The 24279-nt window shown below is 31.0% G+C and overlaps 1 protein-coding gene across 3 annotated transcripts in view; it reads left to right on the top strand.

Annotated features, from left to right (window-relative positions):
- The window catches only part of LOC129798824 (elongation of very long chain fatty acids protein 7), a 47387-nt gene that overhangs the window by 5757 nt on the left and 17351 nt on the right, over positions 1-24279 (top strand). For all 3 annotated transcript variants that reach the window (XR_008751464.1, XM_055842212.1, XM_055842213.1), the window contains exons 2-5: positions 2749-2880; positions 7742-7932; positions 8341-8421; positions 11708-11870. Coding sequence is in view for 2 of the 3 variants with exons in the window: in XM_055842212.1 (XP_055698187.1) it covers positions 2820-2880; positions 7742-7932; positions 8341-8421; positions 11708-11870 (496 nt within the window). In the remaining variant the exon portion in view is untranslated. The remainder of the gene's footprint in view (positions 1-2748; positions 2881-7741; positions 7933-8340; positions 8422-11707; positions 11871-24279) is intronic.

Here is a 24279-nt window from a genome sequence, read left to right as displayed (position 1 = left end):
TTTTGAGAAAACGCTTCTCAAAAAACTAGAATTGTCCTCCAGTAAAAATGTTGTCGTTATAAAATTTTGGACAATACAATTTTGGACAAAATACAATTTATACAGTTTATACATTTAAATAGATTCTGAACAACAAATAAATGTAGTAAATTTTAGGAGCATTAAATTTTTTTATTATTTTAACGTTCAACGTAAAAAAATCTCTTAAAGTTTTGCGTCATTTGTATTTAAACAAGTTAGGTATTTGTTGTTAAACATCTGATTTAAAAAAAATGCATTTTGTCAGCTCGCAACAAGACTATTGTAAGCCTACTTACAGTAGTACATCATTGGATGTAGAAACTTTAAACCTACAACCTAAAAAATGTTATATTGAGATGGCAAATGAAGATGGTCAAAATGTGTATGGTTATTTTTTAAATTTCTAATAAATATTTTTCTAATCTTGCTATTACTTCCTTACTTAAGAAGAAAGTAAATTTTTTCTGGAAGAGAAATTAGGCAAATACGGCAGATGAAAAAGTAATTCATAAATATCTTTTTGAACATTTCCAAATAGCTTTGCGAAAAGATATGCTTTAACTTCTTGAAAATGACTTTAGATGAGGCCCTAGACAGACTCATACAGGATTGAGACCTAAGGCTTAACCATGTGGTTTGAACACTAATTTTTCAATGAACAATAGAGATTTTTTTTAACTTAGTTTTGTATATTAATAGCAATTGACTCAATATATGCTTAAAAGTCAGGGTTTAGAAAATCTTGACCTTTGGGAACTGGGCTAGAACTCTAATCTGAAGACCGCTTTACGTCTTAAGCCGAGAGATGGCTCAGTAGGAAACTGAAAAGAATGTGCAATAGACTCTCGCTCAATCGGCTCTTTTTCAATCGGGCGAAAAATTTTGTTGACAATTTTCACATTTAATTATGAAGCTAATTTGCTCAAATTCGCTGTAGTTCTTCCTATTTTATCGTGATTCTTTATAATTGAGCGCTTTTTGTGGAATTTACAAAGGCTTTGACGCCCAAATCTATCGATAAACCGGATGACATTTCGCCCCAAATGCCCGTTTGAGAGAGAGTCTACTGTTGTCTAAAACATTATTTTGATTATAATAACGTTAAGTCGACTGTTGCCTCAAGTCGTAGGTATATCCAGAACATAAGAGTTAGGTCTTTTTCCTAGAATTTTTGGGTTTGGTTTATCCAAACTATACTATACTATCACTATACTATTCAGGGGTGATTGTTTTATTTTTTCAATGTGGTGAATTGACGAAATTCTTTTGAGATCCTGAAAACTAAGCCGAAATCTTCTTTCGCCGCTCTTTCATGTTTCATTTGTTGTAGAATTGAATCAGGGGTGATATAATGACTTATTATCAATACTATCGACTGTCGATTCTGAAATATTAAAACAATAGCTACACTTCCTGTAACTAATATAGATATTTATCAACAGTATTATTCTGTTAAAAATGTCCCAATGAATGACCCAACAATCCGTAAAAAGTCGACATTCACGTAATCTAACAGATATTAGATTTATCGATACTGTCGATTTGATAGTGTCGAAAAGTTATCATTCCACCCCAGGCTTTAATCCACTGGAATCGTTCCTATTAAGCATTATTGTAATTGATCCAATCCAATTCTCATTGATTGACCTAAGCATTGACCTTGAATCTGCCTTTTAAAACGATTCTCAAGGTCAAGTGATCAGAAATATTTGTGGAATGTTTCCTTACTATTTTTTTCATTTTTAATTAGTTCTAAAAGCTAATAGACCGATAAATTAGGAAGAAATTAATTTATTATTCAAAATTCATTTGGATAAATTTTAAGATTATAAATTATCTTTAAGAGCAATCATGTATTTGTGAAAATTTTGCAAAATATTTGAACTCGTACATGATGCTTTATGCATTAGTTGAAACGATTAAGAACTTTATTTAACTAAATAATTCAGAACTAATTTTCATGACTTGATTTGAAACGTTCTGCGTAATCTTTTGTAGACTTTGCTGCCTTTTATCGATTTTACTGCCTTAACTCATTTTATTGATTTTTTCACTACTAAAATCTTCAGGAAGGCTAGTTGTCTGCTTTGCTTTTCTTTCTCTAAAAGTTCAAAAATAATGAAATATCAAATAAAACGCTTAAATTTAACGAAGATAAAAATCTATTTAATTTTTCTTGTCTATATAAATTACATGTAATTAAATCGAATAATCTCGATGTAATGTAGAGAGATGCAACTTTTCAAGCAACTTTGACACTTCTTCCTTAATATAAAACTTCTTCAGTGGTATTTGATGGAAAATAAATTGGAACTGGTGTTGTGATTATTATATATAGCAGAATGTGCAAGCTTCCCCAACCAATTTCACTTATACACTTATCAACTTTCAGTCGCGAGGAAAATATAAGAGAAAAATTTCAATCTTTCCGATTCAGTAAGTTGGGAATGTGTGAAAGTGATCATTCTAATTGTGACGCTGACACTGAATAAACGCATTTCTTTGCGAAAATTTCGCTCATATAGTTAAAAAGCGGAAATTTTTTATTGTTGAAAGAGAAGATTCATCGTTTTGTTGAATAAGGAGAGCGCTATCGATAAAGAAATCACATTAAACATAAAAAATTGACAGAGTCTTTTGATTATGTGTGATTTTTTATGTGTTTGCACTTTTTATCCAAAAAAATCTTACGTTCTTTTTTTCTCTTTTTTTGTGGTTATTTTCTAGATAATTAGCCGACCTCAACTGCAGTTTTTCTTTGGACCGGAGAAGATACCCCGTTTGGGATTCTAGCAACAATGGTTTACCTCATCACAGACATGTATGACTGGTATAGGGATCTCATGGATAACAAAAGTGGTAAGTTAATTGACTGTATATTACTATATAGAAAGATAGGGGGAATAGCAATTCATTTTTATAAATCTCCAGTAGTGGTTTGTTGTTTATGGCAATTGCTAACCAATGTTTTATAGTGTTCACGGTGTCTTTTTTTTTAATGCATCAATTCTCATTATTATTAAGCGGAGTTTTATATCAATCAGTGCAATTAATAAGAGGCATTTTCCCGCTCAAGGCTAAATCAAATACATCGAGCCATTTGGCATAGTGTCTTAGTGGAAAAATGTGGAAAATTCTAGCACAAAAATATCCCCCACTTTATCAAAGAATGGCCCGGTCTTGGAGTTGCAACAAATTTAATATAATTAATATAATTAATATTAAAAGTCGGATAAATATCGTGGGAACTCACTTTTCCAACAGTTTTGTAAATAATGCGATGAACAAAATTTCCCTAGTCTATTTGGCCCGTTAATGCATCTATCCAGACGATACTAGAGCCACAGGACAAACGATTAGAGATACCGACTTACGTTCTTCGAAAAACTTCACATTGTTTTCAAAAATAAGGTTCGTGAATTGTTGCTTCATTAACAGACATTTCTCGTTAGATGAAAATATCTTTGAATCATTCCTAATAAAGTATATAATTCTCTATAAAAAGTATTTCTCAATAAAGTGAGGCAACTTTGTTTTTTTTTTCAATCCTAAAAAGGTGCAAACCGATTTCAATCTGTTATGGAACGGTAATGACCCGATTGCGAAACGAAAACTAGTTTTTGACCAATATTAAAAAAATAGGATTTCAATGAAATCCTTTTTTAAATTAAAAATTAAAAGTAAAGAGCTCGTATTTGTGACAACGATGCTTTTCTTGAGGGCTTATACGGGTTAAAAAGACTAAAAAAAAACTCTATATTTTCTCTATTTTATTTCTTAAACTGCACAAAAAGAGCAGTTAGGTTAAGTGTGCCAAATTCCGGCCAGCTTGCAATTTCGGCCACCTTTTTTGTTCCTAGAATTTCCATGAACTTTTAGATTCTATGTACTCTAGAGATTATACAATGCAAAAGAATAACAAAAAATGTACCTTCGACAAACGAGATGACATGAAAAAGACATTGGAAGAATTCCTGAAGGGCAAGGCACTATGAGAACGAAGGTGGCCGAAATAGGGCACCAAAGCTATGTCTATATTTTTATTCATTTTAAAATCTATTAAGAATGATTTTTGAGTAAATAAAGACGGTAAACTCTTTACAAGGTTCCAAGCAACACTCTTTCAGAATAAAGAATAAAAAAATCAATTTGTATTTAAAATATTACATTTCAAACTTGAGACTTTGACGCTTGCATGCAACTAAGCCGAAATTTGGCACACTTACCCTATATAAATCCCTTGATTTTTTCACCACCAAAAATTTCCACCTTCCACGTTTTATGGATTGTTCAAAAACGCGTCGTCATATTTGAATTTATGTTTTCGGTGAATCATTCCTAATAAACTGTTTTTTAAGGTCAAAAGTCTAAGGGTACTATCACACTAGGATTTTCACAATTTAATTTTGAATTCAATTGAGCCAATTGAGCATTAAAAGATTTCTAGAATTTACTTGAAAATTCTCACAGCCAGGACACATTTTGCAAGAAATTTGCTCAATTTTAAATAGTGCCGCGAGATTTTTGATCAAAAACTCGTCTTCACTACAAATTAATGCAATACATTTTTTTTATTGTTTTTATGTGATCAAAAAGCCTCTTGTAAATCATCTAATGGTGCTATCACACTAGAATTTTCACAATTTAATTTTAAATTCAATTGAGCCAATTGAGCATTCAGATTTCTAGAATTTCCTTGAAAATTCTCACAGCTAGGACACATTTTGCAAGAAATTTGCTCAATTTTAAATAGTGCCGCGAGATTTTTGATTGTGAAGGACTCCGGAAAATGTGTGATAGTATACTTAAAATGTCTTTTAAGTCACTTATCTGTTACGCAAAAGAATTCCCAAAGCCAGAAGAAAGGGTTGTAGGCCTGGGGGCTCATGAAGAGACTCTCATACAGTCTTGTTGAAAATCTGTATGAAGTCATCCCAACTGCGATTTCTTGACACAACAATTTCCTTCGAATTGCTTTAGAGAAACTCAGCAAATTACTACTGATACTGAAGCTTTACTCGCGTACAAGTTTATCACTAATCACTGTACTTAGTTTATTTTTTTGGCCACAAATAATAATTAATTACGAGTGAATAAATAAGAACAATTTGGTTTAAAAGGCTAATTTGTTTAACTGCAATAAAATTTAAATTAATGAGCAATTTTAAGATTTTAAATTGCTGAATTCAAATTTAATTGAATTCAGCATTGATTTGCCACCCTTTTTTATGTTTATCAACTTATAAGTGGAAAAAGTATTTAGTCAATAAATTAGTAGATTGGTCAGTAGGGGAAAGCGCGCTACCTTCGGGCAATTTATGCTTCCCACAAATCATTTTTTCTTCAATGTGTTGTAAATAAATTTGGCCCATTATAATATTATGCTTTAATAGCTAGTCCAATGCCTCGAAATTTCAGAAAAGAGCTATGGGTGAAATCCATTAGGAACATAGAGAAAAAATTGAATTGTCCGAAGATTGAGTCGTCCGAAGGTAGCACGCTTTCCCCTAGTCTAATTTGGTCAGTAAAAAGGTAAACCATTCAGCCATTTATAAATCATGTCATAGAGGCTATTCACACCGTCATGACAGTGTGATTGAAATGTCCCAAAATCGGAATCTAATCTTATGGGTTTATATAGTAATGTGAAGATTGAATTTATATTTTTAGCAGGATGACTTTTGTGGGATTAGAAAATATAGAAATATTATTCTAACTTCTAAATAGAATTTTTGTTTTATTTCTAATAACTCAGTGTTAAATCTTAGCCAAAAATGCTATTAGACTCTTTCTAATCACCTTAATAGTCTATCATATATTTTGTTTCATTTTCAAAGTAGAAGCAGGAGGCCATCAAGCTTAATAAAAAGCGAGGCTATTTCTCACTTTTCCTTAGGGTAAGTGTGCCAAATTCCGACCAGTTTGCAATTTCGGCCACCTTTTTTGTTCCTCGAATTTCCATGAACTTTTAGATTTTACGTACTCTAGAGATTATACAATGCAAAAGAATAACCAAAAATGTAACTTCGACAAACGAGATGACGTGAAAAAGATATTGGAAGAATTCCGGAAGGGCAAGGAACTATGAGAATGAAGGTGGCCGAAATAGGGCACCAAAACTATGTCTATATTTTTATTCATTTTAAAATGTATTAAGAATGATTTTAGAGTAAATAAAGACGGTAAACTCTTTACAAGGTTCCCAACAACACTTTTTCAGAAGAAAAAATAAAAAAAATCAATTGTATTTAAAATATTACATTTCAAACTTGAGACTTTTACGCTTGCATGCAACTATGTCGAAATTTGGCACACTTACCCTATGTAAAAATTTTACAGATATTGCACCGCGACTTAAACAAATTTGCTCGTAGTTCTTATATTATTTCGGCGGAAATTTATATTTTTAGATAGCTTTTAATGCACAATTTCGAAATATATCAGACTGATAAGTCAATTCTCTTTAGGAAAATACTTGCCAATAGTCTTCAAAGCCTCATTGCAAAAACGTATGAAAAAATTAAATGTCGATAGGCCACTGAGTAAAAGTCACCTAAATCTACTTTATAGTATTTTCTTTCTGTTCTAATCCTCTGTTTAATATTTATAATATACTCTGAATTAAAGATGAAACAATTACATTAAAATTGGAACAGATTCTTAAAATGTATATATACCTCTACTTTTAATGGAATAAAATATAAAATTTAAAAATAAATCTCATTTTCTTGGATTTTTTAAAAAGACAGTTTAGATCTAAAGAGTTTAAACTTTATCCTCGTTATTTTTCTTTTTAGCCTTTTCGGCTCTTATTTCTATTAATGAATTTGAAAAAAGAAAAATCCACAAAAATAATTTGTTTTTGTTGCTTTTTGCCACGACAAATCATAAAATGAGGTTACATTGAACGTCAAATGTTACACCGAATTCGTTTTTGCGTGTTCCGAAAATTTTTTGGGGCAAGTGGAAAAATCCAATTCAATTCAGTACTAAGCGTCGTATCGGATTTACTGTTTTGTAAATACTACAAAAATGATTAGTCGAGACACAGACCATATATAGTTACGAATAAAGAGTATGATACCTTTCAGTTTGCAATATCTTGCTAAATATTTTTTTTTTCGTTTATTAATTTCAAAAATAATATTCGTTAAAAATTAAAGGATAAACTATGTAATCTACTATGGCTTAAATGATCAGAGTTTATGGCATGTGTCTTGGCTTACTGTGAAATTTATAGTAGAGAAATTTTTTTTTGTTTATAACTCATTTTTCAAAGTTTTATAAACTTTATATAAGTTCAGCTGAATTTCCTTGGTTATTTGACAATTCATTTATTTATTCCATATAATTTATTTACTATACATAATTTTATATTCTCGAAAGTTAAGTGAACCATCTTTCTCTACAAAGTTTTTGTACAATTTCCCGTTTTTAACCTAATTCCTGATCATTCTCATTTAATAAGCTAGAAAGATCATAACTTAATTTAATTTAATAAAATATCTAGTTTAGACATCTGGATCATTGTATTTTGTATGGCTTTAACCGGAATATTAAAGTGGCAAAAAAGCATGCAAAAAATTGCGTAGAAGAAGTAGGGGAACTTATAATTATCGAAAGATTCAAGAGATTTAGAGCAATAATTATTGTCGTTATTTATCTATCGTTTATAGGAGAACTTGTGAAAATAAATTATAATGCTGTTTTTTGTTTTTAGATCCAAGAGTGCAAGACTGGCCACTAATGTCATCCCCATTACCTACCATGGCGATATGCTTATTTTATGCATATTTCAGTAAAGTGCTGGGACCACGAATTATGGCCAATCGTAAACCAATGAATCTTAGAAATATTCTAGTTGTGTACAATTTTATTCAGACAATATTTAGTGCTTGGATCTTCTATGAGGTGAGTCTTTACACACAAAAAAAAAACTATAAATCATTCATTAACTTACTTATTTGCTACTTGTGAATAGTCTTATTTCTTGTGAATTTACCTCACTTTGTTCATTTGTCAATAAATTAAAATATCTTATTACATGTGTGAGGAAATAAGAGTATAGAGAGAGGAAAAAAATAAATAAAAACAAGTAGTTTTTTGCATTATCAAACAAGAATATCCAATAAGTCAATATGCGCAGATGACTTCCTATTTAAGCTACAATTATATACCTGTTACTATTTAATTGCAATTAACCTAGAAACATTTGCATGAAGGATAGAGATAATCTAATCAAGTTATTTTTTTAAATTTATTTCATCTGCAATTTTCGTTTTATTTATTTCTCTTTTTTATTATTTCTTTCATTTGCAGTATTTGCAAAGTGGATGGTGGGGTCATTATAGTTTAAAGTGCCAACCAGTGGACTATTCCCGAAGCCCAATGGCAATGAGGGTAAGTGACATGAAAAAGTGTGTAATTTATTCTTTTGAAGCCCCATTTTGACACAATGCAATGTCTGGGATTGAGATTCAGAACAAGGCAATTGCATTCCAACATTTCCATGTTTTTGCAAATTCACCCAGTTTAAGTGTCCCTTTTGACATTTGTTTTGTTATTTCTCCCAGAAACATTTGTTAAATTCCTGATGTATTGCACTGCATTTCTGAGAACAGAGTTTAATGACTTCAATTTCTCTCGAACTTGTATGATTTCATTGCCAATGTATTCTAAAATGCCCCATAAATCCATAAAAAATCACTGCCATTTTTCCATGTTATATTAAATGTAACAAAAGAGTTATTTACGACAAAATTAAATTCTTATAGTTTTTTGGTTAAATATTATTGATTATGGTTCATATAAAAATATATTCAACACAAATCAATTTAGTAACATAAAAATTCCACATAGATATTTGATAAAGTGCTTTTTGCACTGAGAAAAATTAGATAGTGAAAATTGCCATATTTTATAGTAAATTCTACTATATTTATAGTTGTTAATATTATATCAAAATAGATATTTAGATAACAAATTTTGAAATTATTGAGTTTACTAATACGGTTTTATATTTTAGAATCCATAAATGAGTGATAATTTTACTATATTTGGTTATAAAAATCTTAAGGTCAAGTAAAAAGTATTTTGAAGCTTTATTTTAGGGATGAAATTTACATAGTTAGGATTATCCGATTTAGATCAAATATGTACCGTGTTTTTGTTAACTTTTGTCTATTTTGAAGGCAATTTTATAATTCCACGATTGAAAAACCCCGCGTCCCTACTTGGTAAAACACTTGAACAACTCATTTTTACAAGCCTTTCTTGAGGACAGTTTTGTTCCATCAAGAAAATTTTGCATATGCTTGAAAAGATAGTAAACGTTTGGTGCCGAACCTCAACTATACGGCGTGTGCGATACAACACTTCCTTCTAAATTCTCGGAGCTTCTGGACTGGAGTGTCGTTAAAGATGTGTGCGACCTGGCGTTATCTTGATGAAACACAATACCCTGATCATTTGTTGGCAATCGAAGCCCAAATTGACCAAATACTCACCAAATACATAGCAAAACCTTTTTGGCTGTTAATCCGGGACTGACGATCGTTTGACGTCACTTTTTTTGTTCTCGTATGTGACCTATTTTTCATCGCCAACCAAAATCCGTTTCAAAAATTAGTCAATTGTGTTGCATTTCAGCAAAGAATCGCAGACATAAATTTCCTCCAAAAGGTTCCCTTTCGACAATTCGTATGGCACCCATACAGCTAGCTTCTTCGTGAGACCAGCCTTATGCAAATAGGTCCAAACTGCACCTTGTAGAGGAATTCTATAAGACTCTGACAATTCTGTGATATATTCCTCTCGTTCAGTAATAACCTTCCCAATTTGAGAGCTCTCTCCGGTTGAGGTTTTTCCTTTACCAATTCGAAGATAAGTTTGAAGGAACTTACCTAAAAACCCATTGGAAGTTCGAAAGTTTCAACCGACGAGTTACACAAAAGTGAACCAGTTCATGAAAAGGACATTTATCTTAATAAAATTACAATTCAAACGTTCTGCCATCCTGAAATTCCACAAAACTACACCAAAATTAACTTTTTGCAGCAAACGTTCGCACACTGTTGTTGACATTGTTGATGATTGGAAGTGTCAAGAATATCGAAATTCGAAATGGCAGAACAATCAGCGCTAAAGCGGCGGGTATATAAACTTGCACTTTAGGCTTCTGGTAGATTTTTGAATAGGTTTGGCTTGGCTTTGGAGTGGCTTTGTCTCTTCGAAAGGTTATTACTGAACGGAGCCATTGCGTTTGAATATAAATAAAAGCTTTTTCGAAAATGTGATTTTGTAATCGTGACACAGACACTACCATTTTAACTCACGTGGCATTATCAGAAGTCAGATATTTGGGATTTCTGTCAATTCAAATGAAAATTAATTTTAGTAAACAAATTATCTTAAACGCACTATAATTCCAAATAAATATCATCAAGTAAAGGGATTTTATTAAAAAAAAAGCAATTAATTGCATTTTCGACCTCATGTGATAAAATAAAAAGCTCTATTGACATTGCCAGGTGTCCAATACAAGTCTGACAATGCCACAAAAATCACAGAATTTCCCTTTTGTCTAATCTTCAGTTCTTGGACAATGAAATAAATGCTCGTGTGCTGGTCCAACTTAACTAATTCCACGATTTTATTGTCATTTTCGACAATTGGAGTACTAGTGCGTTCTTCATCTTTGTCGTCAATTTTCACAGAACAGAATCGTTTAAAGTACCGATTTGCTGCTGCATCAGATACTGTATTAGTCCAATAAACAGCACGGATTTTTTTTGACTAACTAACAACTAGCAACTAACAACTGGGCGACAGTTCTTATATTCCGATTTTAGAATTTTTTCATCAATTTAGTATCATCTTAGTCATTTTTACTAAATTATTTTATAATTGTGCGACAATTTTACTATTAAGATATTAAAGATTCGCCCATGAGCGAAACTGAGCCAACGTTTTCTTATTCATATTTTACAATTCATCATAGCCTTGATCAATTTCGCTATTTGGATAGTAGAATTTAATATCTGTTTAATAAACTCAATCTGGTATACAATTATCTTACTTACAGTAGACGCTCTCTCAATCGGGCATATGGGGCAAAATGTCATCTAAATTATCGAAGAGATTTGGGTATCAAAATTATTGTAAATTCCACAAAAAGCGCTTAAATATAAAGAATCACGATAAAACAAGAGGAACTAGAACGAATTTGAACAAATTTGCTTCAAAATCAAGCGTGAAAATCGCCAACAGAGTTTTGTGCCCGATTGAAAAAGAGCCGATTGAGCGAGAGTCTACTGTATATTGAAACGACAATGTACTATATTTATAGTAGAATTTAATATAAATATGGTAAATTTTACCATACTTTTTTTTAGGATTTTCTTTTATCTCGAGCGACTATTTTACTGTTTGATTAAAAAAATCTAATATCTCTAGTACGATTTGGTAGTTTTTTCTTATTTACAGGTAAAATTAGGTTCAGATAAAATCGATAAAATAGAAAAACTATGATTTCTAATAAAATAACAAATTTTTCTCAGTGCAGTCATAAATTTATGCAGAAATTTACACTGTCAATAATTTGTCTATAAAATAGTATGTTCAAATACAATTTTATAGACAAATAACTTGAACTTTATCGTAAACTTTGCTATTGGTCCTTTTCTAGATGGCAAACACTTGTTGGTGGTACTACATAGCGAAATTTACAGAATTCTTCGATACACTCTTTTTCATCTTGAGGAGAAAAATGGAACATGTCTCAACACTTCATGTCATTCATCATGGATGTATGCCATTCTCAGTGTGGATGGGAATGAAATTTGCACCAGGTAAGCGGCTTTTTTTCTTTTGCAAATATTTTGACTTTATTATTGTGTTTTGACTGCACTTGTGAAAGTGAAATTTATAACTTGAATTTCTGAAGAATTCAGTTCAAAAGATCTTTTGGGAATTATTTTTTTTTTACTGAGCTTCCTTATTAATTAAAATTCAGTGCTACTAAAGTTATGTAAAATAATTTATACCGAATCATTTACGGCCTGTAAATGTGGCGAGTAAAATTTCAAATACTGCAATACAGCTGCTAGAGGGCGCTACATCCTAGAAAGAAAATGTAAAACTCACTAATTGATTCTCAATTGATTCAAACATAATTTTTTTTAAGCTATTGTAATTTCGTTGTGAATATGTGTCTGCGATAATTTTTATTTGCTTATAAAATTTTTGTTTAGTGAAATTTCTTGATATCGATTTGAAATTATTGATAAACTTCGCGATTAACTTACAGGAAGCGTAAGAAAGATATATAAAAATGTTTAAAATTGTATTTACGTGTTTTTTTATCGTTTAATAACTTTTTTTAAATTCCAAAATAATTTGGTTTTATTACCTTGTAGTAATATTGATCAGAAATATTTTACCGAATTAGAACAAAGTCGTATGAAGTGAAATGTGTAGAGAAAAGGGGTGGCAAAGCGTCCCAGCTTTGAGGAAAGCTCGAATTCATGACTTAGACGCCTTACCTCAGAAATGCTTTCACATAATGCACCATTTACCGGTTAACAACGAATTTCTTGAACAGATTGAATCATTCAAAAGATCGCCCAAAATAACTTAGGAGTAAAACAATTGTTTTTTTTTTTGATAAAGGTTACTTATCGATTATGAATATGTGTATTATCAGTTCATAACCGATTGGAATTGGTTTAGTCTTTTCATACATTCCAAGACCTTTCCAACGAACCCAAATTTGACTTCATTCGGTTGATAAATACGCTCTCTAGAGCCTTTTTAATCTTTGACCTTGAAAACCTGTTATGAAGAATGATAATCTCAAAAACATTCAAAAATGAAAAAAATTGCACGACGCGCTTTTGAGCAATAAAAAAAACATGGTTTTAGAGGGCGGGGTAGAGTGTGGGGGGAAAATTGAATGGTATATTGATGATCTCAAGGTCGATTTACGAGGGAACACATGAAAGTCCCAAGTCGCTATCTCTTACCGTTTGGCCTCTAGATGTGGTAACGGTCGGACAGACAGACAGACAGATGAACAAACAGGTGACATCATTTCTCAGAAATCGTCTGAAATATGAAGATATTTTGAGAAAAGTGATCCCTGAGAAGTCAATGGTAGGTTGGAATCACCACTTCTCGCCACGTATATTGAAATCGCTATTTTTCACGATTTATGAAACAAGTGAGCCGTAAAGTTACTTGTATTTTTATTGCTGCTACGTATAAAGTCGAAAAACACTAATTTTTTGTTTTGAATTTAAATGTTTTGGGCATTTTTTAGAGGAATATTTTAAGCATGTGCATCGAATCCAATATTTCTTACCAAATATAGTAAGTGTAATGAAACTTTTATCGAAGAAAATTTAATTTTTGAATAAATAATTTGCCTATTGAACATTTAATTACATTCGGCGAATACATAAAATTTGTATTTAGTTTAGTTAATATTTCATTTTATATTATTTTTATATAAAAATGAGCCATGGCGGAAAGTGGTAATATTCTAAAATTGATTAACCACCTGTCGCTATTGCTGTTCAATAGGCGACGCTATCTTCACTTCATACATTCTCAGTTGTCAAATTTGCTTTATTTACTATCTGTAATAGACCTATAATTTGATTTTATCAAATGAAAGTGAAGAAAAATCATTTAATAATAATAATAATAAGGTGAACATGAGGAAAAAGAAATGCTGAATGTAAGGTAAAGTGCCCTCGAGTCTACCGGTTCCTCGACTCGATCGGTGGTCAATATTTGAATGTTTTAATGATGAATTTCTATAAAATCGTCAGTGATTCGTATTTATTTATGTAATAATTGACCTATTAATGTTAGATCATACGCCAAATATTAGTGCATATGTAAATAAATAGAATAAATAATTCTACCGGTCGAATTGAGGAATCTGTCGAATTGAGGGCACTTTACCATATTCTTTGCATAATATTGCTCAAAATAATCGAGTTTGGACGTTTTCAAGAGGGTGGCGGGAAGTGGTTACAGAACAGGCGAAAAATGGTAAAAAGTGACGACGAAGTGGGTATTTTTGCATTGTTAATAAAAATAAGTTTCTTTTAATGTACTCCCGCGTTGAAATGTAGGACTTTTGTTTTGACGAATGTAGAGCTAACATATCTAAGTAACTTTTGTGTCAAATTTGAGTTATCTGCTAATAAGTGGTCGAAAGTTATAATACAATTAATTTCACTTTTTCCTAAAAGTGGCGATAAGTGGTTACTCCACCCTAGAACTTTTAGAGGGATGGGTCAAAATTGAGTGATTTATTCACTTTCCACTGGAGTTCGAGCAGTTAAAAAGCCTGAAAATAACGTACAACAACTTTTTCAGACATGGAAAGTTATATTAATTTCCGCTAGGTGGCATTTAAGTTGCATTTGAAACAAATTCTGCAAAAATGAGCACTTTCTTCTGATTCTAAATTTAGCCTTATTAAGAATTCAATTGATGACAACTAACTGATAATTTATAAAAGGATTTTTTACGTCAAATGCATCTTTGTGTATCTCGTAAGGCTTTGAAGTTGAAGTGTATTTGTAAAAAGACGGATAATAGTTGTTGGGAAGGAAGATTGAGTGGGTGGGAGATCGGCGCGCAAAATGACATGTCCGGTGTTAGCTGGAAAAATATGTGTATGTACACACCAAAAAAAAAAGAAGTCGCAAAAGCAAAAGAGCAAATGAAATGGACAGACGGACGGGTGAATGTGTACAGTGGCAATTGCATGGGTGGTAATATGCAATTTCGCTTTTCACTTGTCGCTCGTTTTATATACATTAATATATGATATATATGTAAGTGTTATATGCACCAATATCTAACCAGCTTCGATCGCTGAAAGTTGCCTTCAGCCATGCGATATTTCCTAGTTTTCTCGGAGGGAGAGTGAAAATTGTACATAGTCTTGGCACTCCTCTCATATTTCTCTTTATAATCCATATTATCGGCTCAATAAATGCAATTGATGGCAATTGATGAGCGCGATTGAATGGGATGAAGAGAACTCAGATGATGAATATGAACTATCGCTTTTTGCTGTGACGAACAATTAGAAGGTACTCCTGCAAATTACTCTTTCAATTTACCATATTAATCAGACATTTCCGATTGACTCAAAATGACTTAATAAGAGATGAGATTGATTTTGTTTATTTTCTCAACTGCGCCAATGCGATTGAAGAAAAGATTGCAAAATGAAGATGAAAACAAGTTGCTGAATTCACGGTGTTTTGTAACAAGCGTGGAATTAAATCAATAAAATTTTGTTTATTGGCTTAATAGTAACATTATCTAGTCATAATCTGTTATATTTCAGGACTACTCATCAATTTTAATCCTATTATGAGTGAATCATCGGTCATTTGAGATCTAATATGACGGAAAAATCACTGTATCAGTAAAAGAAAAGTTAGCTAAGACACAAAACAGTGTGCCATAAATATTTATAGAAAATGAATTTATAGCACCTTGGGTTTAGACCTTTTATAGCAAAACAAATTTTATATTAATATCGCATAATTCATCTCAAATGAATAATATACAAGTAAGAATTTCAATATTCTCATTTATGTTAATCTTGAATACTTATTCACAAATCAAGCTAGATAAATTTGATTTCTAGTTAAGAGGAGAGATTGGGCTACTTTTAACTGTGGAGCTACTACAAAGATACACGTTTTTGGCATATTTTTAAAGTAAAGTTTCTTTAAGCGTAATATAATCTAGCTCTACAAAATAATTCTGTAACTAAATGAATTAATTGTAAGGTCCAGTTTTCTTTAAAAATATACGAAAAAATGTATGTATATCAATGTAGCCCCTATTATTTATTTAACTCGGCAAGTGTTTGGCTATAACCAGAAATTTATCCATCAATAATATCAATTATCTCGTACTACGCACCATTATGACGATTATTTTGATGAGATCGGTGATATCGCGTTTTCAGAAAGCATGAAAAATGCCATAAATAGTATGAAGAAAAAATTATGGCACGTATGGCACACTTTTTGTGTCTTTGCTTATTATGCAAATTAAAATTTTTTATCTGTTTAATATTGAAACTTAAGGGCAGAATAACATTGACACTAAAATGCACACCGTAGCCTCACTGTATTTCGTTAATTTACGCATTTTCATTGCAATTCTTACGCAGATTTTCCATTACCGTATTACCTTATCTCATACTCGGTGGCACTAGGTGAAAATAATATAAGAAAATTGAAGAATTAAACGAAAATTCGATAAATAGTGATCAAAAAAAAAAACTACGATTCATTTCTCATACAGCAATTACCATGTAGAAAAGCCCAGTCTGTTCGCTGTGATTGTGTTTTCCAAACAAATTTAAGCAATCTATTGCTAAAGAATTAATTTCCCGACTATAAAGAATTGAATCCCAAAAATCCCTAGAACAATTTGCTGTAGGGTAAGTGTTCTAATTCAAAACCATTTCCAGATGCTTTAACTTTGACAGAAGATTCAACACATTAAGTTCATATTTTTTTCTGAAGAGAATTACATAAATTTGCCCTTTGACTCTTCTAGAATGTTACTGTTTAGTCAAAATTCTTTAAATATAATTTGAAAACTTCTTAAATACAAGAAAAATACGCGAGTGTAAAATGCTCTTATTGGAAACAAATTAATCCAAATAGAGACAAGGGAAATTTTCTAATTGGAGACAAACAGTGTAAGTGAAACTGCGACGAAAGGCTTCCAAAACCTTGTTGAGTTGCTCCTGAGTACAGAATTTGTTCTTATTCCTGGTCTTTTCTCCTTTCCCATCTAAAACAATAAGAAAATCTCTCCAAAAAATCATATTTCCGGGGTTTCCTATTGAAGCATTATGCAGACACTTCAGAAAAACCCTTTTTGTTCACGAAATAGGTAATTATTTCATTTGAAAACTTCACGTACCATTAACAATAAAGATTTGCACTTAATTCAACTAAAATTAGCCAGAAATATAACATAAATTCTAAAAAGAAACAAATAAGAAACAGTCATCTTATTGTATTTTTCATTGGAAAACATGGTTAATCGATGAAAAAATCGATGGTGAAAGGGTTACACTTTTAATTTTTCTGAAAAATTAACAAATTAAAATTTGTGAATATGAATTGATTTTCGCTTTTTTTGGAGCAAAATTAATTAGATAATGAAACTGTGGTATAGAAAATATATAAATATAGTAATTTGGTACTGTATTTATCATGAAAACAGTGACGTTTCCATTTGGAGTAGCGAAAAATTTCCATTTGGAGCAGGTTTTGAATTAGCTTAATTTACCCTAAGACAGAATTTTTTATTTTCAAAAATAACTAAGATCAATAAATGAGACATTTAGAGAAATCACAGGAGGTGTCTCTATTGGTTAAATATATACCCCAAAGGACTCTCTATGTTCTCCCAAAGAGAGCACTTAAATATCTGGTTTAGTTTGTTATATATGATTTTTTTTTAACCTCAGTACAAAGCATTTTTTTGGGGATTTCTTAGAAAAACCTCATTATTTCACCCTCAAGGGGTGGTTTTACTGATTTCATGTATTAATATAAAGTTGTAGGGCAACTCTTTACCATTCCAACAGATATCTAAAATTTAAATTCCCTTCACTAAAACCGGAGATATAATCAATTAAGTAAAACAAAACAGCTAAAAGGCAAAAGTAATAAATTCTCAGAATTGTGATGTGATTGAAAAAAATTAAAGTTATTTTCTAAATTAGCACACCCAATAGCATAATAAATCAACTAATACTTCTTAAGAATTTTTTTCATTGTATACCTGTGTTATCGGAAAATGTACTTTTAATGTGAATATAATGAGAAATTATTTGACAGCAATAAATAAAAATTTATTGTAAATTTTATGGCTTCTGGGTATGTTTCTTAGATAATGTCTTACTTTCGATAGATTAGTGTTTTCTTTTATCTAAAATTTCTGATCATTTTACAGAATAAGGATCAGTGGGGAAATTCTGGTTATATTGTGGTAACGTTTTTTGAATATTTTTGTATAACCTCGATATGATTTTCTCTAAATTGCGCTGATGCTGAATAAACGCTTTTGCTAAAAAAGAATAACCTAAATTGTTTAGTTCTGTGTTTTCGAAAATTTTCCTTATTCAACTGCAGCTGAATATTTTATGCAAGCTTCGTATCTCATAATTAATTATAAGTGGAGATTATTAAGATACGATCAAAAGTCAAATCACTAGTTTTATTTTATAAAAGAAGATCTCGAAAGGTGAACACACTGATATTTTTTCTCTTGAAAATATTCCACAATTTCACATACAAAAAACCATTAAATTTTTTTTTTTGTATAAAAATGTCTACAAATTTGCTGTTGTTTATTTTGCTACAAAGTTTCATTCCAAAAACTTCTCATATTAATACATTAACCCTTTATTCTGAAAGGTTAATTTATTAAATTTCAACGGCTAAAAGAAACATTTATTAACGAAGAAATCTCTCAATAGATGAATTTTCATAAGATTGTAAAAAAAGGCAACTTTGGTATATCTTAGTATGATATATATGATTTCTAATTAATAGGAAATTAAAATGATTTGATTTGAGATCAATTTGTAAATGGATTTTTCATTTTAAATTTATTAATTAATTTAAAAGTTGGAAAAAATGGTTTTTTGAGGCTCCCGTGTGTGAAAGATTTCACATTTTTGAAAAAAATGTGTTGATTTCAATATATTTATCGCCCTTTTGCAATTGAATCCGAATGAATCTGTCAAGTTTATTGTTAATTTGTTTTATCAAATAATTCAGAAGTGCATTTCTGGTTAGTCGAGCTACGAAACAAAATAGAATTAAATGCCCTTGAATCACTTTTACAATGAGTTTTTCAAGATCAAAAATGTAAAAGCGTATAGAATGCGTATTAATCTATCAATTGTGGAAAGTTTGGATTCATTGGAAAGGTCTTTAATTCCTAGATAATGAATGAACTATTTTCAAGCAGTTAAAATCGGTAGTGAAGCGATTATAACCTATTCCTTCTCTCCCAAAAAGTCGTACGTTTGGGAAAAACTTTTACCCTGAGAAATGTTTTTTTTTTCGAATAAAATCATTGAAAATAAGGGATCTTTTAGGTAAAATGATTAATGCTCTGCAAATGCGTCATGTATAAATATAAGATTTTTACCAATGACAAAAAATCCTAAAAATCATTTCCTATTCTCAAAATGTTTCAAAAACGTACGGTTTTTGGGACAGATGGAGTAATAATAAATTTTTGCCCAAAAATAAATTGTAATGTAATTTTAGTAAAACTATACGAAATACTCGAACTCGTTTCTTCGATAATCTTCCTGTGAGTTGAATTGCTAGATTTGTTTGTAAATCTTGATAAATAATGCATAATCAAAGAATAAAAGCATGCCGGCAATTACTGAAAGTTTTCACACGACTGTCAATGTAATGCTACTCAAGCTTATAATTTTTGTGCAATTTTTAAGTTCTTGATACTTAATTCTATTTAATTAATTACACGTGTTTACATAAAACATAATTCCATTGAAACGTTCAACACTGATAATTGAGATGTAAATGTAAATTAAAAATTACAATTGTACGGGAACTGTGCCCAATTTCGGACATGTTGCGTATAAGCCCTAAAGTCATAAGCTTAAAATTTTAAATTTTTATTCATTTTTTTTTAACTTTCGTTCTAGAAACGTTTTTGGAATCTAAAAAAAAAACGTATCATATTTGTTTTTTTTCTAAAATTATTCTTAATACAAATAGAGAGAACACAGAATTTCGACCTGGTTCTTCTCCTCCTTTATTCTCTAGCTAATGTTTCGGAGCTGGATTCGTAGGATTTCGGAGAAGAACCAGGTCGAAATTCCGTGTTTTCTCTATTTGCATCAAGTTATCGGCAGAATTCCATATAGTATTCTTGATACATTGAAAATTGAAAGACAAAATATATAATTTTTTTGTGCTGTATTGGACCGGTGTCGGCCAAAATCCCGAATAGGTAGAAATCCTGGAAGGCAAAATTGTGTCCGAATGGATCGAAATCCGGAAAATCAAAATTCCGAAAGCAAAAATCCTGAGAAGGTTAAAATCCTCAAAGCTAAAATTTCGAAGAGACGACATTCCTAACTGTTCAAAATCCTGAAGGGCAAAACCCCGAATGGGTCGAAATCTCGAAAAGTCTAAATCCTGAAAGCTAAAATCTCGGATGGACCACAATTAAAGAGGTTAAAAGGGTTAAAATATCGAATGGTCAAAATCTTGAGGAGCATGAAAGTACACAGAAAAAAATATTTTGTAAAAATGTTCGTAAATGTTTGTGAATTCTTATGGGGGAGTCACAAAATGCTCGTGAATCGTATAACCCACAAACAAGTTCGTAAAAGTTTGTACTTATTTCATACACATTGTTCGTAATATGATCATTTGATGAACATTTTTTCGTACTTTTATAAACATTTGTTCGTAAATGTTCGTAAACACACAAAAAATGTTCGTAAAATTTTATCATTTGTTCGTAAATGTTCGTAAAATGTTCTACAGGAAAACAAACATTTACGAACAAATGACAAAACTTTACGAACATTTTTTGTGTGTTTACGAATATTTACGAACAAATGTTAGTAAAAGTACATAAAATGCTCGTAAAGTGCTCATGTTACAAACAATGTTTGTGAAAAAGTACAAACTTTTTCGAACATGTTTGTGGATTATACGATTTACGAGCATTTCGTAACTCCCCCATAGGAATTCACAAACATTTACGAACATTTTTACAAATTTTTTTTTTGTGTATACGGAGGATAATGTGTGAATAATCCCCCAAGGCAGAAAATTTCTCTTTACCTCTTAGCAAACACAGTTGCAATCGTGAGAGTAACTATAACGCTTGTCATAATTATGAATTTTGGCTTTCAGGATTTTAACGTTCGGGATTTTGGCTATTCGGGATTTTCGTCTTTCGGGACTTTGACCCATTCTAATTTTTGGCTTTTCGGGCTTTTAGCCCATTCGAAATTTTGACCCTTTCAAGATTTTGACGTCCGGGATTGTGGCTTTTAGGGTTTTGACCGACATTCAATCCGGCTTCCCGAACCTTTCTAAGAATTTTTCTATATCTATTTGGTAGAGCCGGCGCCGTTTTGTTCATTTTTAAACTTAATTATTCAATAATAAAATTTTGAGAAACAAAATAAGTGTCCGATATTGCGCGCTGTCCGAAATTTGGCACATTTTCCTACATTTGTTTTTACTGAATACTTTAGTGGTTTCCACTGAAAACCAAGTTCAAATTCAAAAAAAATTCTGCAAAACTGAGATATTTCATCTCCCCTTTTTGAAAGTTTTTTAACAACATAATCTATGTTTTCATCAAAAAAAAACTTCTTCTGGTTGCAAAGCGTACCGTACCGTTATTTTTTATTTATTTATTTTTTTGAAAAAACAGAAAGTCCCAAACGTGATCGTGTTTGCCTATTCGATTGCAAATGTACGGCACGATTTTAATGGGTTAATATGTTTTTGATCATTTAATATCATTTTCCCTTTCTTCTTATTTGTGGATACAATAAAACAAATGTTTTAAATCCAATCGGCATCATTAAAGAGAAGCCGTCAAAAAACCTGTTGGATTGAAATTGGCCATCGACATTTCACTCATATATATAATAACTTTGGTGTTTAATCATGCAATTCTTCATCAGAAAGTTCTTTTTGGGTGCAATCAAGCATTTAAAGTGTTTTTTTCAGCTGATTTTTTAATGTTGCTTGAAATCCTCCCATTTTTTCTCTCTCTACAGATTCACTTTTTTAGTGTTTTTCCACAAGAAATTTTCTACATTACTTGTTGATAGTGACCATATCAATGTTTTTTTTCTATCTGACAATGAAATTAATAGCATGACTAATTATTTTCTAATTAATTGCTAGATTGGTGGGAAATTGTTGGAGATTTTTCTCGACACATTAATTATTCATCAATCACACTTTTCAGCCTTTCCCAGACTCTGCGAGAAATTTGGATGGATACGCGAGTACCGCGAGTATATTCGATTTTTTTCCAACTTTGTTTATTGATTTATATTCTAATTTTCTTCTTTGGTATTCATTAAATGTTATCATTTCACATTCTTTTGGGCAAATTCTTGCCAAAATACTTTATTTTTCGCAGTTCAAGAGGCATTAAACTGGGATAAGATTTATTGCGTAGGTGTTTAACGTAAATATTGATATAAGGAGTTATACAAAATTGAGATTTATTGTAGGGATTCTCAATTCTTCGATTTTTTCTTGTGCTGGACGATTAATTTAGAGGTGATATAAATTAAAGTTGAAGGTTGATGGCAAGAAAATTTTCCATTGTGACCAATGATCTTAAGATTGTTCTCTCACGTGAGATCATTTACCTCTGTGACCTTTCTATGCATTTTGCTCCTTTTTTGATTTATACAAAAATGCAGAAGTCAATGTATCTTTTTCATTTTAATTTCCTGAGGAAAATCCCAAGTTCTTAATTTATGGATTTTTGTACATTCAAAAATGGTCATTTTTGTGGTTTTAATGTCCACTTATTAATTTTAAACATAATTGCCCCTGAACTTTAATATTGTGGTGAACTGTCTGAGTGTCTGGTAAATTATTGTTACGAACTTAAGAATGCAGCTGAAAAAGAAAAGTCTATACAGGTGTTTGTGTTCAGTAATAATTTGTTGTCTGGACAAATTAATTTATAACACGATGCATTCAATCAATTCTGACGGTTTCCTTTCACCACAAAATGAATTAATTCGCTGTGCTGTTTATTATTATCCCTTTGAATGTCGAGAAATGGTTAGACTTGAATAATTTGGAAAAAATCATTTAAACATGATGGTTTCTGATGCAATTGTAATTAATGAAGTGCACTCAAAGAAATGGGTTTTGTTGATACTTTTTGGATGTCTTTTTTATCTTTACCAAAAAATATTTAAATTAAATGTAGTAATACTTAAAGCCTTGGGAAACCAATATCCTATCACTTCATAATCGAAATAAGGGAGAATAGTTAATATAGGCCAAAAGTTCAGAGATAATGATTTGGGGTTTTCATGAGACCTCATTCCAGATAATTGATTTCTTTTTTTTATGCACTATCTTTAATTAAAATTCTTTATGAATCACTCCTTAGACCGTCTTCAGACCAGAGCCTTGTTCCAGAAGGTCTCAAAATCTTAAAGAACAACCAATTAACTTGGTTCTTTAGAACCTAATAGATTAGTTGAGTTTTATAATGCAATTCTAAGTCAAAAGTTTATGTAAAATTTGACTGATAAGAAGTTAGAGAAATTAAGCCATATGGCTAAGCCTTAGGTCTGAAGTCGGCATTACAAAACTAAATGGTCATTTCATTCATACCTTGCAACACTCCTAAATTATCCCTTTTAAAAATTTCTCAAAGTCAAAAAATCGCATTTTAACCTAAGATTCTTTTCCTCATTCATTACTAAAACAGTTTTAGAAATTAAGGAGGAGAAGGATCTATCTATATTTCTCAACCGATTATGACAAATTTGAATTCTCCTGAGAGGACTTTGAATCCCCAAAAAACTTTAATCAGGTTTAATCCATTATAAACCGATAAAAAAGGAGGCTATGGAGTTGTAAGAAACTTTGCAAAATGGCAAAACTTTTGACAACGATGCTTCTTCCAATATGTTTAAACCGTAAAACATTTTTTTTTTCAAAGTCAAGAAGTTTTTTTTTTTCAACAAATGAACGTATTGGTATTTTTCAAAATTCTAAAAATTAAGTTTATTGGGATTTGAGATACAAAACTTGGTTCTTTTACTTTTGAGTACTTGAGACTTTTATTTGAAATTATGTTCTGAGAAGTCTTTTAATCGTTTTTAGACGAAACTATCTAGAATTAGCTGTGTTTTTTGGTACGATAGTTAGTTCTGGCTCTGGTTAAACGTGGCAGTATGGCTCAAACATTAAGTGCTTATTTAATGACCTAATTTTAGGAGGTTGCGGAAAATTCCACTGCTTAAAAATACGTGTGAATATGTAAGAATCACACTTAATATATGAAGATGAGCAAAACATCAGCGTAATGGGGCGAATAGCGATACTAAAATCGCATAACCATTTAACGATTTAACCTACACAGTAAAAAATTGTGTGAGAAATAAAGTTGTGTATGGGAAAAGTTGTGTAAATT

Source organism: Phlebotomus papatasi, chromosome 1 (genome assembly GCF_024763615.1).
Source record: "Phlebotomus papatasi isolate M1 chromosome 1, Ppap_2.1, whole genome shotgun sequence".
Taxonomy (NCBI): domain Eukaryota; kingdom Metazoa; phylum Arthropoda; class Insecta; order Diptera; family Psychodidae; genus Phlebotomus; species Phlebotomus papatasi.
The sequence above is the reverse complement of the archived record's forward strand: the minus strand, read 5'-3'. Positions and strand labels throughout refer to the sequence as shown.